The sequence below is a fragment of the Dama dama genome, chromosome 13 (genome assembly GCF_033118175.1).
Source record: "Dama dama isolate Ldn47 chromosome 13, ASM3311817v1, whole genome shotgun sequence".
Taxonomy (NCBI): domain Eukaryota; kingdom Metazoa; phylum Chordata; class Mammalia; order Artiodactyla; family Cervidae; genus Dama; species Dama dama.
Genome location: NC_083693.1, coordinates 77,023,888 through 77,041,641, shown reverse-complemented (window position 1 = coordinate 77,041,641; position 17,754 = coordinate 77,023,888). Strand labels below are relative to the sequence as shown.

The 17,754-nt window shown below is 47.5% G+C and overlaps 1 gene segment (V, D, J or C); it reads left to right on the top strand.

Moving 5' to 3' along the window:
• Nucleotides 1–12,533, top strand: part of LOC133068081 (immunoglobulin heavy variable 4-38-2-like) — a 47,486-nt gene extending 34,953 nt beyond the window's left edge. The window contains 2 exon segments of the V gene segment in view: nucleotides 2,936–3,045; nucleotides 12,424–12,533. Of these exon segments, the coding sequence occupies nucleotides 2,936–3,045; nucleotides 12,424–12,533 (220 nt within the window).
• Nucleotides 12,534–17,754: the final 5,221 nt, after the last annotated feature.

Sequence of the window (17,754 nt, the reverse complement as noted above, 5' to 3'; positions counted from 1 at the left end):
GCTGGATAGACCGGAGGAGTTGGCAACGGTCGGTTGTGAGGGCCTTGGAGGTGGGGGTAATTTGTAATCCCAGGTAAGTAACTGAGGACTGGGTGAGTTGGGCCTTTGACTGTGAGGCCCAGTATCCTCTGGAGGCCAGGAAGTTAAGGAGAGCTGTGGTGTGCTGTTTCGAGAGATCTTTGGAAGGGCTACATAGTAAGAGGTCATCTACATATTGGAGCAGGGTACTAGGGCTAAGAGGGCAGAGGGCCAGGTCCCGGGCCAGGGCCTGGCCGAAGTATTGAGGGCTATCTCGAAACCCTTGAGGCAGGACCGTCCACGTGGGTTGAGTGGCCTGTCTGGTGTCAAGATCAGTCCAGGTGAAGGCGAACAGAAATTGACAGTCAGGGTGGATTGGGATGGAAAAGAATGCATCTTTGAGATTGATTACTGTGAAGTGGGTGGTGCCCGTGGGTATTTGGGACAATAAAGTATAGGGGTTGGGGACCAGCGGGTGTGCAGGGACAATGGCCTCGTTGATAAGCCGGAGGTCTTGGACTAGTCGGTAGGCTCCTGAGGCCTTACGGACCGGAAGGATGGGGTTATTACATGGGGACGAGGTGGGGACCAGTAGGCCCTGTCCCAGGAGGCAGTCAATGATTGGCTTAAGCCCTTGAAGGTTGGGCTGGGACAGGGGGAACTGGGCCCGAGCCAGAAAACAGGTGGGGTCTTTTAGGTGGATGAGGACTGGGGGTTGGTGTTGGGCAATTGTTGGGATCTTGGTGTCCCAAACCTGGGGATCTATTTGGGAGTTAGAGGACCTGGTGAGTAGCAGTAGGAATCTGCCTGTGGAAAGGAAAGGCCCTGGGGCTAGGTGAAGTGTGGCCTTGAGTTTTGTTAGAATATCTCTCCCTAGCAGAGGGGTCGGACAGGAGGGAATAACTAGAAAGGAGTGGGTGAATAGGCAATTGTCTAATTGGCAGTTTAAGGGCTTGGTCTCTAAAGGCTGTGGCGGCTGGCTGTCAATTCCCATTACCAAGACCCGGGAAGGACGCAAGGTGCCTCCAAAAGAGGGAAGGACCGAATAGGTAGCCCCCGTGTCAACCAAGAAGTCGATCGACTTACCCGCTACCTGGAGCATTACCCTGGGCTCGGCTTGGGTTATCGGTGTTCCTGAGTCTGGGCGGCTTCAGTCTTCATCGAAGGTCAGCAGTTGTAGGGCGGGGTCTGGGGTCGGAGTCATCCTGGGTCGCTCTGGTCCCTTACCCCTTGGGGTCAGGGCCCGAGAGGCCGAGGGACAGTCACTTGCCCAGTGTCCGCGTTGCCTGCACTTTGGGCAGGGCCTTGTGGGCGGTCTTGGGTTAGGACACATTTTGGCCCAGTGTCCCTCTTTGCCGCATTTGAAGCAGGCCCCTGGTGGGGGTTTTTGTGGGCCCGAGCCTGTTGCCGGCCACAGGGCTGCTACCAGAGCCTGGGTTTGTTGGTTGAGGAGGCTGGCCTGGAGTTCGGCCTTTTGTCTCAGTCTGGCTTTACGGCTAGCCTCTGCAGTCTCTTCCCGGGCATTGTAAACTTTAAAGGCCTTTTTTACCAGGTCTCGTATGGGAGTCTGAGGGCCGCCCTCAGCCTTGGCCAGTTTTTTTAGGATGTCGGGGGCGGATTGAGAGATAAAAACAATTGGCCAGAGTGACTGCTCCATCTGGGGAGTCTGGATCCAGTAGGGTATATTGGATAAGGGCCTCTGTCAGCCTATTTAAGAACATAGCAGGGTTTTCTTCAGGGCCCTGGGTGATCTCATCCAGCTTGAGGAAGTTGACCACTTTATTAGAAGTGGCTTCCACGCCACCCAGGAGGCACTCTACCATATATCTGACCCTGAGTTCGCCTCTCCCAGTCTCCTGATAGTCCCAGTTAGGGTCTGTGTTGGGGACTGCCTGGGACCCTGGGGGGCGCTCGGGAGAGGGGTTAGCGAAGTGTCTCTGGTCGGCCTGGGTCTTAGCGGCCATCCAGATGGCTTGTCGCTCTTCTGGGGTGGTGGTGGAACCTAAGACCACATAGATATCTTTCCAGGTTAAGGCGTATGAGCAGGTCAGTTGGGTGAACTGCTTAATGTAATGGGTAGGGTTGGATGAGAATGACCCAAGCTTGGCCTCGATTTGAGACAGGTCTTGGAGGGAGAAGGGGACGTGGACCTGTGCCAAGCCCTCGGCTCCAGCTACTTGTCTCAGAGGGAGTAGGGGGGCCAGGGCATGGGGAAAAGATTCTCAGGACGGCTGTCCGTGGGACCATTTGTGTGAGCTGACTGGTGATGGGGAGGGTGTTAGGGGAGGTAATGGAGGATAGAGAATGGGAGTAGGAGGGGGGTGTATAGTTTCACTCCGTTATGTATCGATTGAGGAAGTGTGGGGAGGTGTTGTTGGGGCAGCTAGGGGAGTGGGAGTGGGGGAGGGAGCTGCTGGAGTCAGAGGAGCATAGGGCGGGGGGCCGACCAGGTCTTCTGGGGGAATAGAGAAGGCAGAGGACTCAGGGCCTGGCGATTCTTTGGGAGGGGGGTCTGGATTTGGGCAGGCGGGCCATTTAGGAGCCATGGTGATCATAATTTGGGTTGGGGAGCAGGTTGTGCAAAGGGTAGGGCGGGAGCACAGTGCCCAGAAAGCCTGTACGTAGGGGACCTCGGACCATTTTCCTGTTCTCCGACAGTAATTATCTAGAGGACATCAAAGTCTAGCGTCCCTGTGGGGAGCCAATGGGAATCATTGTCTAGGGGGTATTGAGGCCAAGCCTCGGAGCACAAAAAAGTGAGCCGTTTTGGCCGGACATAGCCCGCTAACCTCAGATTTTTTAGGTTGGCTAGCAGTCCAATTGGAGTAGACCAATTGGACTCGGGTTTGGAGGCCGTCGACCCCATGGCGACCACGTGGGGCTAGCCTCTATTGTCCGGGTGCCCTCGGGCAAACAGAGGCAGCCGGAGGTCTCGAGAGAGACTGGGGGTTACTCAGCCGATTAGGACGTCTCCGGCACGAGCTGAGAACCGGGAGGAGGCACAGCTGCGGGATGAGGGCCTGATAAGTGCGCACGGTTATCTGGCCCTAGGAAGTGGTCGCCCAGGGTGGCGGGACCCAAAGCCGGAGGGACTTACCCCATCGTCTGCTGTCCGGGAGGTTGGTCCGTGGCTGGGGTGCGTATGGCCGCAGCGGTGGAGCTCGAGGGGGCCTGCACAGCATGAGCCGGGGCCCTCACCTCGAGCCCCACGTTAGGCACCAAATGTAAGAAAGCCGGGGCAAGATGAAGAGAGCGCCGGAGTGTTAAGAGGTTTTATTGGGCAATCGCTCCCAGGGTCGAGCAGGGGGCTCTAGGGTGCTGATTGGACTTTTCGGTCTCGTGTCAGTTTTTGATTGGCCGGAGTCTTGGCGTCTTCGCGTCCATCATTCTGCCTGGCAACGGGCTGTTGATTGGTGGATGTCTTATCCAGGACTTTCTGGCGGGGGCTTCTCCGTCAGCATTTCCCGGCTGGCGCTTTCCCGCCTGCGGTTAGCGTGACCTTTCAATAATCACTTTCACATATTCTAATTTTTTAATTATATATACTGTCATATTTAAGAGATTTTTCAAACCTTTTATGGATTTGCCTTTCCTATTCTGATTTTCTTTTTCCTGTAAGTTGTTGCTTCCTTTTTATTTACAGAAAAATTAACATTTATGAACATTTTAGTACTGCTGTATTTTTTTCTTTCATTTTTTGCCTGTCTGAAAAGTTTTTTATCTCTCTTTCTCTTCTATGTAATAATCTTGTGGACAGAGGCCACTGACTTTCACTCCCTTCTGACCTGCACAATTTCTATAGAAAAATCAGCTGATAGCCTTGTCAGTTGCCTGGCAACTGACTGTTCTCTCCTGTGCTGTCAGGATCCTCTCTTTATCTTTAACTTTAGTCCTTCTCATTATGATGTGTCTTGGAGTGGGTCTGTTTGAATTCCATTTATTTAAGACTCTTTGTGCTTCCTGTGCCTAGATATATGTTTTCTTCTTTAGGTTTTCCAAGTATTCAGTCATAGTTTCTTTGAATACATTTTCAATTTCCTATTCTCTTTCTTCATAATCTGGGATTGCATTATGCATAAGTTGGCATGCCTTTCATTATCCCAAATATCTCACGTGTTGTTTCATCTTTGGGGGTGGGGGAATCTTTTTGCTGTTTTGATTGGCTGGTTTCCATTATTCCACCTTCCAGATCACAAATGTGATCTTCTGAATGATTTAGTTTGCTATTTACTACCTTGAGATTCGGTTTTTATCTTGGTGATTAAGCTGTCTACTTTTGATTGGCTGTCTTTCTAGTTTCTAACGAGTGACCCACATTATTTATCAATAGTCTTTCTTAATTCCCTTAGAGTTTTTATCACCACTTTTTTGAACTTGGGGTCTAGTAGACTGGATGAGTCTGCTTCATTCGTTCTTTCAAGAGATTTCTCTCAGTTATAGTAAATGGAAAATGTTTCTCTGCTTTTTCACTTTACTTGTGAATTTAGTTCAAATGGTTATCTGCTGTGATCTCTAAGGGTTACGTTTATGAAGAGGTGAGCATGTATAGATTGTGAGAGACCAATATTTATGGTGTGAGGGCTGTTTTTCTATGGATGCTTTCCACATCTTTCCTCGTGATGCGCTGCCCCTTGTTCCTTTGATAGGAGTGTGTTCCTGTCAAAGTGTGTCCCTTTGACAGGAAGTTGTGGCAACAAGAGCCTTGCTGGATGTTCAACAGGGATCCTTTTGGCTCTTTGGTTGCCATAGCCCTGTTGGGGGCAGGGTATCCTCTCCAGTTTTGGAGTAGAATCCCCCAGATCCAGACCTACGTTGTGGTGTGTTCCCTCTGGGAAAGGAACCAGTGCATGCTGTTTCCCATGAGCTGTCTGCCATGATGTGTTATTCTGCAATCCTGCCTGTCTCCTAGTGTGTGCATCCTCTGAGTTCACTGTTGCTGGCACTTCCCCGAGGGGCTGAATGCATTGTAGGAATCCCTGTAATTGACTCAGAGGTACCTCAGGCAGGCATGCATAGTCCCAGTCTCTTGACCTGCTGGCTGGGTAATGTGCTAAAGCCATCTTCCTGCACCTCTTTTGGGAGTAGCTGTAATCAGCCCAAATGTCAGCCCTGCTTCTCTGAACAGGCCCACAAATTTGCCAAACTCTGGCAGCCAGAGCCATAACTCTCTATGAGCAGACCAACAACAGGGCTCCTATTTCGTGCCCACACTCTGTCCTGCATATACCTCAGTTTCAACCCGAGCCCCACTCATTGTTTGTGAGAGTTTGCTGCCATGAGCCAAGGGCTACACCAGGATTCATGACCTTCAAAGGAGAACATTTCAATATGGGGCCAGAGACAAGGCTTGATCCCTTGCAGGTTTTGTGTAACAGGGATTTATTAAAGTATAAAAAACATAGGGACAGCTTCTGACATAGACATCAAAAGGGGGCAGAAAGAATGCCCTCTCACTCTTTTTTGGCAAGGCGTTTTATGTCTGTTTCAGTTCAGTTTGGTGCTCAGTCATGTCTGACCCTTTGTGACCCCACGGACGGCAGCATGCCAGGCTTCCTTGTCCCATCACCAACTTCTGGAGCTTGCTCAAACTCACATCCATCGAGCTGGTCATGCCATCCAACCATCACATCCTCTGTCGTCCCCTTCTCCTGCTGCCTTCAGCTTTTCCCAGCATCAGGGTCTCTCCCAAAGAGTCAGTTATTCACATCAGGTGGCCAAAGTATGGGCGCTTCAGCTTCAGGATCAGTACTTCCACTGAATATTCAGGAATGATTTCCCCTTGGATTGTCTGGTTGGATCTCCTTGCAGTCCAAGGGGCTCACAAGAGGCTTCTCCATCACGATAGTTCAAAATCATCAACTCTTTGACACTCAGTTTTCTTTATAGTCCAACTCTGACATCCATACCAGACTACTTGAAAACCATAGCTTTGACTAGATGGACTTTTGTCGGGAAAGAAATGTCTCTGCTTTTTAAAATGCTGTCTCGGTTGGTCAGAGCTTTTCTTCCAAGGAGTAAGTGTCCTTTGATTTCATAGCTGTAGTCACCATCTGCAGTGATTTTGGAGGACAAGAAAAAAAACTTTGTTACAGTTTCCATCGTTTCCCCATCTATTTGCCATGAGGTCATGGGACTTGATGCCTTGATCTTTGTTTTCTGAATGTTGAGTTTTAAGCCAGCTTTTTCACTGTCCTCTTTCACTTTAATCAATAGGCTTTTTAGTTCTTCTTCGCTTTCTGCCACAAGGGTCTTTCATCTGCATATCTAAGGCTATTGATAGTTCCCTGGCTGTCTTGATTTCAGCCTGTGCTCCATTCAGCCTGGCATTTCACATGATGTACTCTGCGTATAAGCTAAATAAGGAGGGTGACAACATACAGCATTGACGTACTCCTTTCCCAACTTGGAACCAGTCTGTTTTTCCATGTGTGGTTCTAACTGATGCTTCTTGACCTGGATATAGATTCCTCAGGAAGCAAGTAAGGTGGTCTGGTATTCCCATCTCTTGAAGAATTTTCCAGTTTCTTGTGATCCAGACAGACAAAAGGTTTGGCTTCTTCAATAAAGCAGGAGTGCATATTTTTCTGGAACTTTCTTGCTTTTTACAATCCAATGGATGTTGACAATTTGATTTCTGGTTCCTTTACCCTTTCTAAACCCAGCTTGAACATCTGGAAGTTCTTGGTTCACCCACTGACATAGCTTTGTTTGGAGAATTTTGAGCATTGCTTTGCTAGCGTGTGAGATGAGTGCAGTTGTGCAGTAGTTTGAGCATTCTTTGGCATTGCCTTTCTTTGGTATTGGAATGAAAACTAACCTTTTCCAGTCCCATGGACACTGCCAAGTTTTCAAATTTGCTGGCATATAGAATGCAGCACTTTCACAGCATCATCTTTTAGGATTTGAAAGAGCTCAGCTGGAATTCTATCACCTCTACTAGCTCTTTTCCTAGTGATGCTTCTTAAGGCACACTTGACTTCTGACTCCAGGATGTCTGGCTCTAGGTGAGTGATCACACCATCGTGGTTATCTGGGTCACTGAGATTTCTGTATAGTTCTTCTGTGTATTCTTGCCATCTCTTCTTAATACCTTCTGCTTCTGTTAGGTCCATACTGTTTCTATCCCTTATTAGTAAACTTCCAATCAGATAAGAGAAACACCTTGAGGCTGAGCGAGTGTCTCCAGGCCCCTCCCCCACAACACGCATTTCTGAGATAGGATGGCACAAGGCGTGTCATCCTCGGCCATAAACAACTGACATGAATTCTGCTTTCTGCTTTTCTTTCTTTCTTTCTTTCTTATTTTTTTTTGAGAGTTCCTTGGACTGCAAGAAGATGAAACCAGGCAATCATAAATGACATCAGTCCTGAATATCATTGGAAGGACTGATGCTAAAGCTGAAGCTCATACACTTTGGCCACGTGATGTGAAGAACTCACTCACTGGAAAAGACCCTGATGCTGGGAAAGATTAAATGCAGGAGGAGAAGGGGACAACAGAGGATGAGGTGGTAGGATAGCATCACTGACTCGATGGACATTAGTTTAAGCAAGCTCTGGGAGTTGGTGATGGACAGGGAAGCCTGGTGTGCTGCAGTCCACAGGGTCATAAAGCGTCAGACATGACTGAGTGAGTGAATTGAACTGAACTGGTTTGTCCATCCATTATTAGTCCAAAGTTTGAGAAAAGAAAAAAAAAAAAGTTAGCCTTAGGTAAAACCAATTTGACAAAAGGCAGATTCCAATGCAAATACACAGTTTCATTAACATAGCTTAAGAAAAACATTTCTATAAGAAAAAAGCATTGGATAGCTCAAGGTTTGAGGAATGTTAAGTTCAGGCAGAAACAGGTATTGTCAAGACAAAACTAAAAGAAGCTGCTTTAATTTTTTGTAGAGAAGGGGAAAAAAATCTGCCACTTGGAGTTTACTTCCTCCGGCTGCTTGGGGACCTCTGGCCTTCCTACCTGTGAAGGTAGGTCACTCACTGGTCTGACTGTACAGCCAATCCCCGTCCTCGCTATGGGTCTGTCTGCAGAACTGAAAGTTTCAACACCAAAGCCCAGCGCACACCAGCAGGGGTGTCCCAAGGTGGGCTGTGCAATGACCTCTCAGTGCTCCTTTGTGCTGGTCTCTCTTTACCCTGTTGGAACCACAGCCCAGCTCCCAGACTCTCCCCTCAAGACTCTGGAGCTCTCTGTCTGTCCAGAATGACCCCCATGAGCCAGTGAAGGGGGTACCCAGGTGAGGGAACATTTCCTCCTTCACAGCTCCTTCCCATTCAGCTCCCTCTCCATCTCCCTTTTTCCTTCATCCTACCTGGTTGTATCATGGTCTGTCCTGCAGTTTTTGTTGTATGATCTCTTCTATCATCTTTCTGTCCATGCTCTGAGAATTGTTCCACATGTACATGTACTTTTTGTTGTATGTGTGGGATGAGGTGAGCTCACACCCTCTACACCACCATCGTGATCTCCTCCCACCTCTCCTGGTTCCTCATAATAAAACATGGGACAGAGAGAAATGACTTAAAGACATAGTGGAAAATGAAAACGGAAACAGAATCTGAAAAAGTCTCAGCCTATCCACGTTCCACTGAAGAAGGTGGTTTGCTTGGGAGAAATCATAACAGGTTTGTCCAAATTGGACAAGCAGTTGAGCATCAGTGGCAACCCACTCCAGTATTCTTGCCTGGAAAATCCCATGGACGGAGAAGCCTGGTAGGCTACAGTCCATGGGGTCGCAAAGAGTCGGACACGACTGAGCGACTTCACTTTCACTTTCACTTTGTCCAACTTGACAAAACCAAGGATCTCTTTACCTAGAGAATATGAGCCGAAGCCAGGACCTAATTTCCACCATGATAGAAAACTGACCCTGAGGGCCTTTGGGAGACTCAGGGGACTGTTCCTGTCCTCACAAGTCAGGGTGTGAGAGCCTGCAAGGCAAAATGATGTCACAGTGGGGGCCCAGTTGGCCAGCGTCACCTGAGAAGAAAGACCCTGAACCTGTAGTCCTCAGCTGCATCCCTTCTGTCAACCTAGGACTTGCCAGACTTTAGAACTGGAAGAATTAAATTCCCATTGTTCCCATTGTTACTCAGGTAGTGGTGTTTGTTTTACACCATAAGCAGACCCTATAACAGACCTTTGGTGGTTTTTGGTGGTCATTGACTTTCCATTTTCTCAGCTTTTCACTTGTTTCATGGATGGATCAGATGAGTTCTGAGCTTCTTAACATGATCCACCAGAAACTAGAACTCTTCATGTCATATCAGAATAAAGGTTTTGTTTGCTTTCTTCACACAGAGCTTCATATGGAGCTTTGTTTATCTTATCCATAGCTTTCAAGGAAATGCTTTAGTCATTCACATTTAAAGATGACATTCTTAATAGTCTTGATTAATTAAATCTTGTCTTTAAATTTTATCTGACTTTTCTCATATTTAAGTGAATTGACTTTAGACTTTTTAAAATCCAGTCACATGAACATTATCTGATTAGTATTTCCAGACATTACAGGCACAAAATGGAGTTTCTCTACCAGGACTTGACACCTAACTTAGTTACAGTTTCAACCTCTACCAGGAGTGGACAGCACTCGTCTGTAATAAGTCTGATACACCCCTGCTGTCCCTGACAGGAAGGGACATTGCCTGAGCAATGCACCTTTGGTAGTAACTTCCTTGACCACCTCCTCATTTGCTTATATGACCACCTCCTCATTTGGTTTCATTCTGGACATCTCCTTGTGATTCTCTCTGTCTCCTAGATGAACACACTCTGATTTATAAATCATAAAGCAAATAAAATATTTGATAAGTATTCAGGAGAATTTTGGAGAAGGCAATAGCAACCCACTCTAGTACTCTCACCTGGAAAATCCCGTGGACAGAGGAGCCTGGTAGGCCTAAGTCCATGGGGTTGCAAAGAGTCCGACATGACTGACTGATTTCACTTTCACGCATTAGAGAAGGAAATGGCACCCCACTCCAGTGTTCTTGCCTGGAGAATACCAGGGATGGAGGAGCCTGGTGGGCTGCCATCTATGGGGTTCCACAGAGTCAGACACAACTGAAGTGACTTAGGAGCAGCAGCAGCAGTAGAATTTTTAACATTTGATAATATTGTGTTGTAACATGTATTTTGAAATGAACTTTAATTCTCAGATCAATAGCATTTTCTTAAGATACATCCATCTCACTCTATCAGACAAACTATTCAAGGTGACCGATCCAACTCTGGGAGTATATCAACCCTGGGACCACTTGTCCACTCAAGAAGGGGAGGAGTACAAGACATCACAGACCTTGGTCCACAATGGCTCTGACCCACCAAACTTGCTTTTCCAAATCCCCTGTTTCTGCATCATCAGCTGCTTCTGTTGCTGAAGAAAGTACCCATCCAATGACCTCTGTGATCCTGCCTTGGGATCTCTTGGCTGTGTCCTCTGAGACTGGAGAGGTCCTGGGACTACATGGCTAATGTAACCCTTCCTGCAAATCCAGAGTCAGTTTGGTGCTGGAATTATGTGAGCATCAGCCCTGAATGTAACCATCTTCATTAAAAACTTAAATCTAGAAAAGTGGTACTGAAGAATTTATTTACAGGACAGCAGTGGAGAAACAGATGTAGAGAATAGATTTATGGACATGGGGAGGGGGAGGAGAGGGTGATGTATGGAACGATTAACATGGAAGCTTACATCACCGTATGTTAAATAGACAGCCAACGGGAATTTGCTCTATAGCTCAGGAAACTCCAACAGGGGCTCTGTATCAATCCTGAGGGGTGGGATGCGGTGGGAGATGGGAGGGAGTTTCAAAAGGGAATGGTTATACGTATATCTATGTCTGAGTCATGTCAAGGTTTTGACAAAAAACAACAAAGTTCTGTAAAGCAATTATCCTTCATTAAAAACAAACAAACAAAACAAAACAAAACAAAACAAAAAAACTTAGACCTTCTCACTGTGGCATCTGGAGGGTTCCTGCTGGGAGAACATGCAAACCCAACCTGCATGCTTTCTCATCTCTGCTTTAATTATGTTGCCTTTTGTTTTTTTTTTTTTTTAATCAACCCAAGTCACACATTCAGGCCTTGCGTTCATAGAGGCAATGCTACTTATGTGCCAGATGGGGAAGAAGATAAACTTGGGGCTATTTTTGCAACTATCAGTCACTGTGTGTGTGTGTTTGTTAACAGTGCACGTTCAGTGGGCTTTGGATCCCCATGATACTGTGTGGCTACTCCGCGATGGGAGGTTGAACCAGAAGACCCTGAAAGAGAGAGCAAGCTCCTCTGAAGCGCCCTCAGTCTCTGGCCTCACCATGGGTGTAGCAGACTCTCTCAAGTGTGTGTGGCAGCTTCAGGGAAGCAGCTCGCTGGTTGTTTCATAAAATTCTTGCTTGCCGTCTCCGAGCAGCACATGTGGGTTTAGAAGGGACAGTTTGCTCTTTCTAGACATGATATCAGAATCACATGGAGTACTAGAAACGTTGAAGTCAGAGAAAAGCTACTAATTCCCAGCGAGCAGCTCTGAGAGGTCAGTGTCTTTTAGTCCAGGCCGGACCGTCCACTGTAGGACTGGGACCTGCCTGGAGGGGGCGCTCACGACCCACCCAGCTCAGGGCTCCAGCTCAGGAGCAGGGGCAGAGGGAGCGGAGGCGGAGTTTCCTCTCAGGTTCAGGGTCATTCTTTTTTAAATGAATTTAATAGAAGCTGGCCAGTCCTACGATGGTGCCCTTAACCATCCTGATCTATTTGGAGACTTTACTTAACTCAGGGCAACGGAAATCACAGTTCAGAGGAGGTTCCTTAGCGCTTCTTTATTTTGAGAAGAACAGCCTGCTTTCGTGCATTCATGAGAACATTTTGGGAACACGGTCATCCCAGGACTCAAAGCTCAGAATACAATGCTGGGGTCTCTGTGTCTTTCACAGGCTGATTCATGATGAGGACCGTGTCCTGTGGGGCTGGTGCTCGTGCACGAGCTCTGCGAGCACAGACGTCAGGGACGTGGCAGGAGATCACATCCTCCAACAAGGACGAGGACACGGACCTCCGCCTCCCAGACTTGTACCGCTTTTGTGTCATCCATGGTCTTTCCAGATGAGTCGTCTTCTGAAATAAATACCCTACTTCACGAACGTGCAAATGAGATGAGCTGGACTGGGATAAATACGCAGAGGTCTGTGCTCTGAGAACACCACCTACAACCACATCCCCTCCTCTACAGATGCCCTGGGGGCGCAGCCCTCAGCACGGACTGGAGCTGGGGAATCCCCTTCCTGCGGACAGCGGTGATAGGTTAGAGGGTCCCCAGTGCCTGGGTTGAGGAGGGAAGTAGGGACAGTCCAGGGAATCCCATCCACGTCTGTCTCCGGTCCACGGGTGTGCACTCCCAGGTGCAGCTGGTGCGGTCGGGGCTGAGCTGAGGAAGCCTGGGGCATCAGTGAAGGTCTCCTGCATGGCTTCTGGATACACCTTCAGCGACTACGACATGCACTGGGGGTGACTGGCCCCTCAACAAGGGCTTGAGTGGATAGACGGATTGACAGCAAAGATGGTGGACAAGTATGCACAGAAGTTCCAGGGCAGAGTCACACTGGCTGCAGACACCTTCACAAACATCGCCTACATGGAGCTGAGCAGTCTGAGGTCTGAGGACACGGCTGTTTATTACTGTGCAAGACACGAACTGTGAAAACTCAAGCCTGAGGGTGTCAGAAGCCCTGAGGAGCAGGGCAGCTGTGCTGGGAGAGGAGAGGAGAGAAATGGTTCTCCTGACTTCTTGTCACCAAGAGTCTATAATCTGAGGGAAGAGGTAATGTTCTTGTGGGACATGTGTTTTGAAGAAAGTTCTCAAGATAACAAATACATGAAAACAAGATGTAAGATAAAGATTTCCCTCCAAAGGCTTATGGGTCTTTTTATTACTTTTTCAGCCGGGGTATTGAGAGCTTCATTGTTCTTGGGAATGTTAGGTGAGGCATTATCTGAGAATTTTGGTTAGTGTCAAGTTTAGGATTCTTTTTCTGTAGAGTCTCCTGGCCAGTTCTCTGACTCGCTCCTTATTTTTAAAAGTGGCATTGTGCTTGGGTGAAACCCAGGGATGAATTTTGATCTCCCACTCTCTGCCCAGGAGCCCACATATGGCGCCTGGTGGGACAGCCATGAGCAGGGCTACCAGTCCGGGTCGACAGGCGCGCAGGTCCGGCTCAGTCTGTGGCAGCACACTGTTCCGTCTGGCCCCTCTTGCAGGGCTGAGGTCCTGAGGAACCGCATCCTGGGGACGATGACCTGCAGTGCTTGTGGTCCCCACGTAAGAGGGAGCCATGGGGGAGACACTGGGTAACGTGACTCACGTTCTAGTCCATGTTACTCTGCTGACCATGGTTCCAGTTCCTGCACATGCAGGGCTCCAATCAACACACACGCATTCCCTTTCACTCCACAGGTCAGAGTCTGAAATCAGTTTCACTGGATTGGAATCAGGTGTGGCAGGATCACACACACCTCAGTCTCTCATGGAGTGCTGTGGTCTGAATGCTTCTGTGCCCCCAGAATTCATGTTTGGAATTCCTGTGCACCTAGGATAATGATGTTAGAATTGGGGGTCTTTGTCCGGTGCTTAGGTCATGAGAGGGAATTCTCCATAAATGGGGTTCAATTTGCTCTAAGAATCCCCAGAGAACATGCTTTCCCCCCTCTGCCAGGTGGGGACCCAGAAGGAAGGTGCCTGGTGTGAACCAGGAAGGGGGCCCTCACCAGAAGGCAGCCTCACTGATGCCCTGACCTGGGGCGTCAAGCCTCTAGGATGCGGGAAATAAAGATTTGTTTACAGACCACCCATCTGAGCTCCTGTATGCACTCTGAAAAGATAAAGTCAGGGACAATCAGCTTCTATGCCGTGTCCAGTCTAGAACTTCACTGCCTGCATCCCTGGCTCTCAGGCACTCCCTTCATCTGCACAGCCCAGCAAAGCACCTTCCATCAGTGGTCACTCCTCCCAGGGTCTGATGTCCTTGGCCTCCCTCTGACGAACATGGTTGTTGTTTCAACTGTAACCACATGCTAATCTAGGAATATTCCCAATTCCTAGACTTCTAAATTACTCATGTTTTCCAAAGTCCCTTATGTCATGTGGGATGACATTCATAGACTCCATAAATGATTCAAACACACGCAGTCCACCTTCAGCCCTGCAAATCCTCGTGTCTATCCTGCAAGCTCATTACACTTAGCAAATCCCAGCAGGCCTCTAAAATGTCAACCCTTAAAGAATAAAGAGCAAATTTGGTCTAAATACCATCAACCACAAGTCCCAGATCTAATCCTCTATCTCCGCTATGGGTGACAATCTGCATCCTAAAATACAACTCTAAGACAGGCATATCTCAGCTACAAACATTTTCCTTCTGTAAAAAGGATAAATGAAAGTCAGAAACGATCCCTGGCCCCAGTGCGTGTGTGTGCGTGGTCACCTCAGTCATGTCGGACTCTTTGTGACCCTACTGACTCTAGCCCACCAGGCCTCTCTGCTCATGGGGTTCTCCAGGCAAGAACACTGGAGTGGTTGCCGTACCCTCCTCCAGGAGATCTTCCCAACCCAGGATCAAAGCTGAGTCTCCTGTGTATCCTGCATTGCAGAAAGATTCTTCACCGCTGAGCCACATGGGAAGCCCCACTGGGCCCAGAAACTGTTTAAGTCCATTGAGGCAAACTCTACTAAGCTTCAAGATCTGGGAATAATCTTTGGCTCCTGTTCCAGCCTCTGGGCCTGTTGATCTGCACCCTTACTTTCCTTTCCCTTTCGTGGAGGGTGGTCCATGTTTGAAGCCGAGCACTTTCACCAGCCTGTTTCCTGCTAGTGGATTTTGAGGCTCTAAAACCTATGTTGGGCACATGTGTATTTGCAAGCGCTGTGTCTTTTATTTGGACTGATTCTTAGATTATTGTGTCCTTCCTTGGCTCCTGTAACAGTACTCTAGAGTCTATTTTATCTGGTATGAGATTTGCTACCACAGTTTCCTTTCCATTTACGTGGAATATCCTGTCTATCCTCTCAGTTTCCATCTGTTTCTGTCCGTAGGTCTGAGGGGGTCTCTTTTAGACAGCGTGTATGGGTCTTATTTTTGTTGCATCAGCAAAGTCCGTATCTTTTGGTTGGAGCATTAATCAGTTTACATTTAAAGTAATTATCAATATGTAAGTGGTTTATCATATAGGTCATTTTGGATGTTTGTTGGTCCTGTATTGGACCAGAACCTGGTGGTCTGGAGTCAACGATGAGAGAATGAACAAAAGAAAAAGGCTAATATTCCCTAGGTTATGCAGCCGGCTTTTGACTTCCAGGGAATCAGCCAGAAATAGAGAGAGAAATAAAGAAAGAAAGGCAGACAAACAGACACGGGAACCCCAGCTCTGATGGAGCAAAGGTGTTTTAATCAACATGGTGTGGGGATATATATTGTCTTACAAGGTAGTTATTCTCAGCAAAGATAAAGATTAAAATTCCAGACTTACAAAACATAAGGCAATCCATATTAAAGAGAGAGAGTTGTAAACAATCACTTTTACCTTAAGGTTCATAAGAAGGAAGAGGGTACTTATCACCATATTGAAAAACTACAGAAGGAAATGCCTGGATTCCTCAGCCCCAGGAAAGGCTTGCCCCACTCTTAATTCCTGAATATTCAGTAATTAATAAGGAACAGAGGACTTGAGAGATCCAAAACAGCACACAGAAAACCTCCTGTTAAATGCTTCCTGACAGATGTTGAACCATGACCCTCAAGTAAAAGACAATATATGATGATGTAGGATCCTTTCTATACATTGTTGAATTTAATTTACTAATACTTTGTTGAGAATTTTTGTATTTAAATTCCTCAAAGTTATGTTTTGTAGAATTCCCAAGGGAAATTGTCTGTTCCTGTACTGTTCCTGGAACTTTTTGAAATGATGATTATACAATTCAATTTAGACACAAATGATCAGTCTTTCAAGTTGTCTGTTCCATCTTGACTCAGTTTTGAAGGTTTTGCAGTTTACAAATTTGTCCATTTCTTCTAGGTTGTCCAATTTGCTGGCACACAACTGTTTGTAACAATCCCATGTGACTTTTTTTGATCTCTGTGGTATTAGTTGTCTAATACTGTGTCTCCTCTTCTATGTCTCATTTTATTCCAGTACTTTCTTCTCCTTGGTGAACCTTGGTAAAGATTTATGATACTGTTTGTCTTTGCAAAAAATCCCAACAAACCAGTTTTTTATTTCACTTATCCTTTTCATTGTTTGTTGTGTGTGTATGTCTATATTCATCTCAATATTACTGATTTCTTCTCTGGTTTTTGTTCTTTCCTTCCTTCTACTGTCTCTGGGCTTTGCTTGATCTTCTTTTCTCTAATTCCTTTAGGGAGTAAGTTAGGTTGTTTACTTCCAGTTTCTTGAGGAAGGCCTGTATTGTTATCAACTTTCCTCTTAGAACTGTTGTGCTACCATAGATTTTAGAGGTGAAATTGTCTTTATATGCAGAATACATAACGGTATAGATGGAAAACACTAAAGACTCCACACAAAGCTACTAGACAACGTTATCCAGAAAGCCCTGAACTCAACAGGTCAGAGTGGGTACCAGCATTTGATTGCTCAAGGCTTAGGAGTTGTTGGGGATTCTCTGGGGATTACCATTCTAATGCCATAAACTAATGTGGTCTGCAGTCTTCCAGTCCCATGAGGTGAGAAGCATATTTGGATTTTACAGGTGGTCCAATGGGATCACAAGATCAGAGAAAGTGGAGGAGAGGAAAGCCTGCTAGTTGATGCACACAAGTTCCCACTGGCTTTGATGAGGGACGAAGGTGTTGAGCCGAGGGATGAGGACACATTCTCATCCCTCAGAAGCTCAGTGACCTGGAAGCCAGAGGCCCACAATTCCAGGGTCACCTGGATCAGGTCCTGATCCAGGACAGGAGTCCTCATCACAGTGCATGCCATCTGGGACAAGTGACGCCACACACTCTGAGGCAGAGTGAGGAGGGACCTCTCCCCAGAGCACATTCAGGTGTCGGGAAACAGGATCTGATACAGAAGACATGCTGGTGCAGAACTGCTATTGCCAAAGCCAGACCAGAAAGGGCTTTTCATAGACAGTATGTTCTACCTCAGTCAGTGTTCAGGTGAGATCCCTGTGCCGAGGAAGAGCTAAGGGAGACGCTCTTCCCAGAAGAAATGACGCTGTCACCCAGACGCGAAGGGGTGACGTCTCAGGGCAGGAGAGGGCCAGGGTCAGACGGACAGGGTGTCAGTCAGAGATGGGGACCCCCACTGGTCTTTTCTGGCTCTGGGAGCAATAACACCACTGATGGCAGCACTCACCACCCCCAAAAAACCCACCTAAAGTCCAGATGACGGCCGTCATCCCCAGTCTACATGCTCACAGCCGGGATGCAGGTGCGAGGCCACAGCCTCAGGGCCACAGGGAGATGGGGGAGCTGAGCTCTGCTCTCCAGCACTGCTGACTCAGAGGACCTCAGGCTCAGTCCAGGACACGGAGACCCTGGGCTCGGGAAAGCTGCTCTCAGTGGGGTTTTCAAGAGAACCTGCTTCCAGAGGAGGGGCTTTCCTCTGACCATGCCGCCCTCACATTTTCCACGCCATTCACTGTGAAGGTTTACCTCCAAGAACCATGCATGTCCTCTCACCACTGTGGTGGGGACTATGTTCCCTGAGCT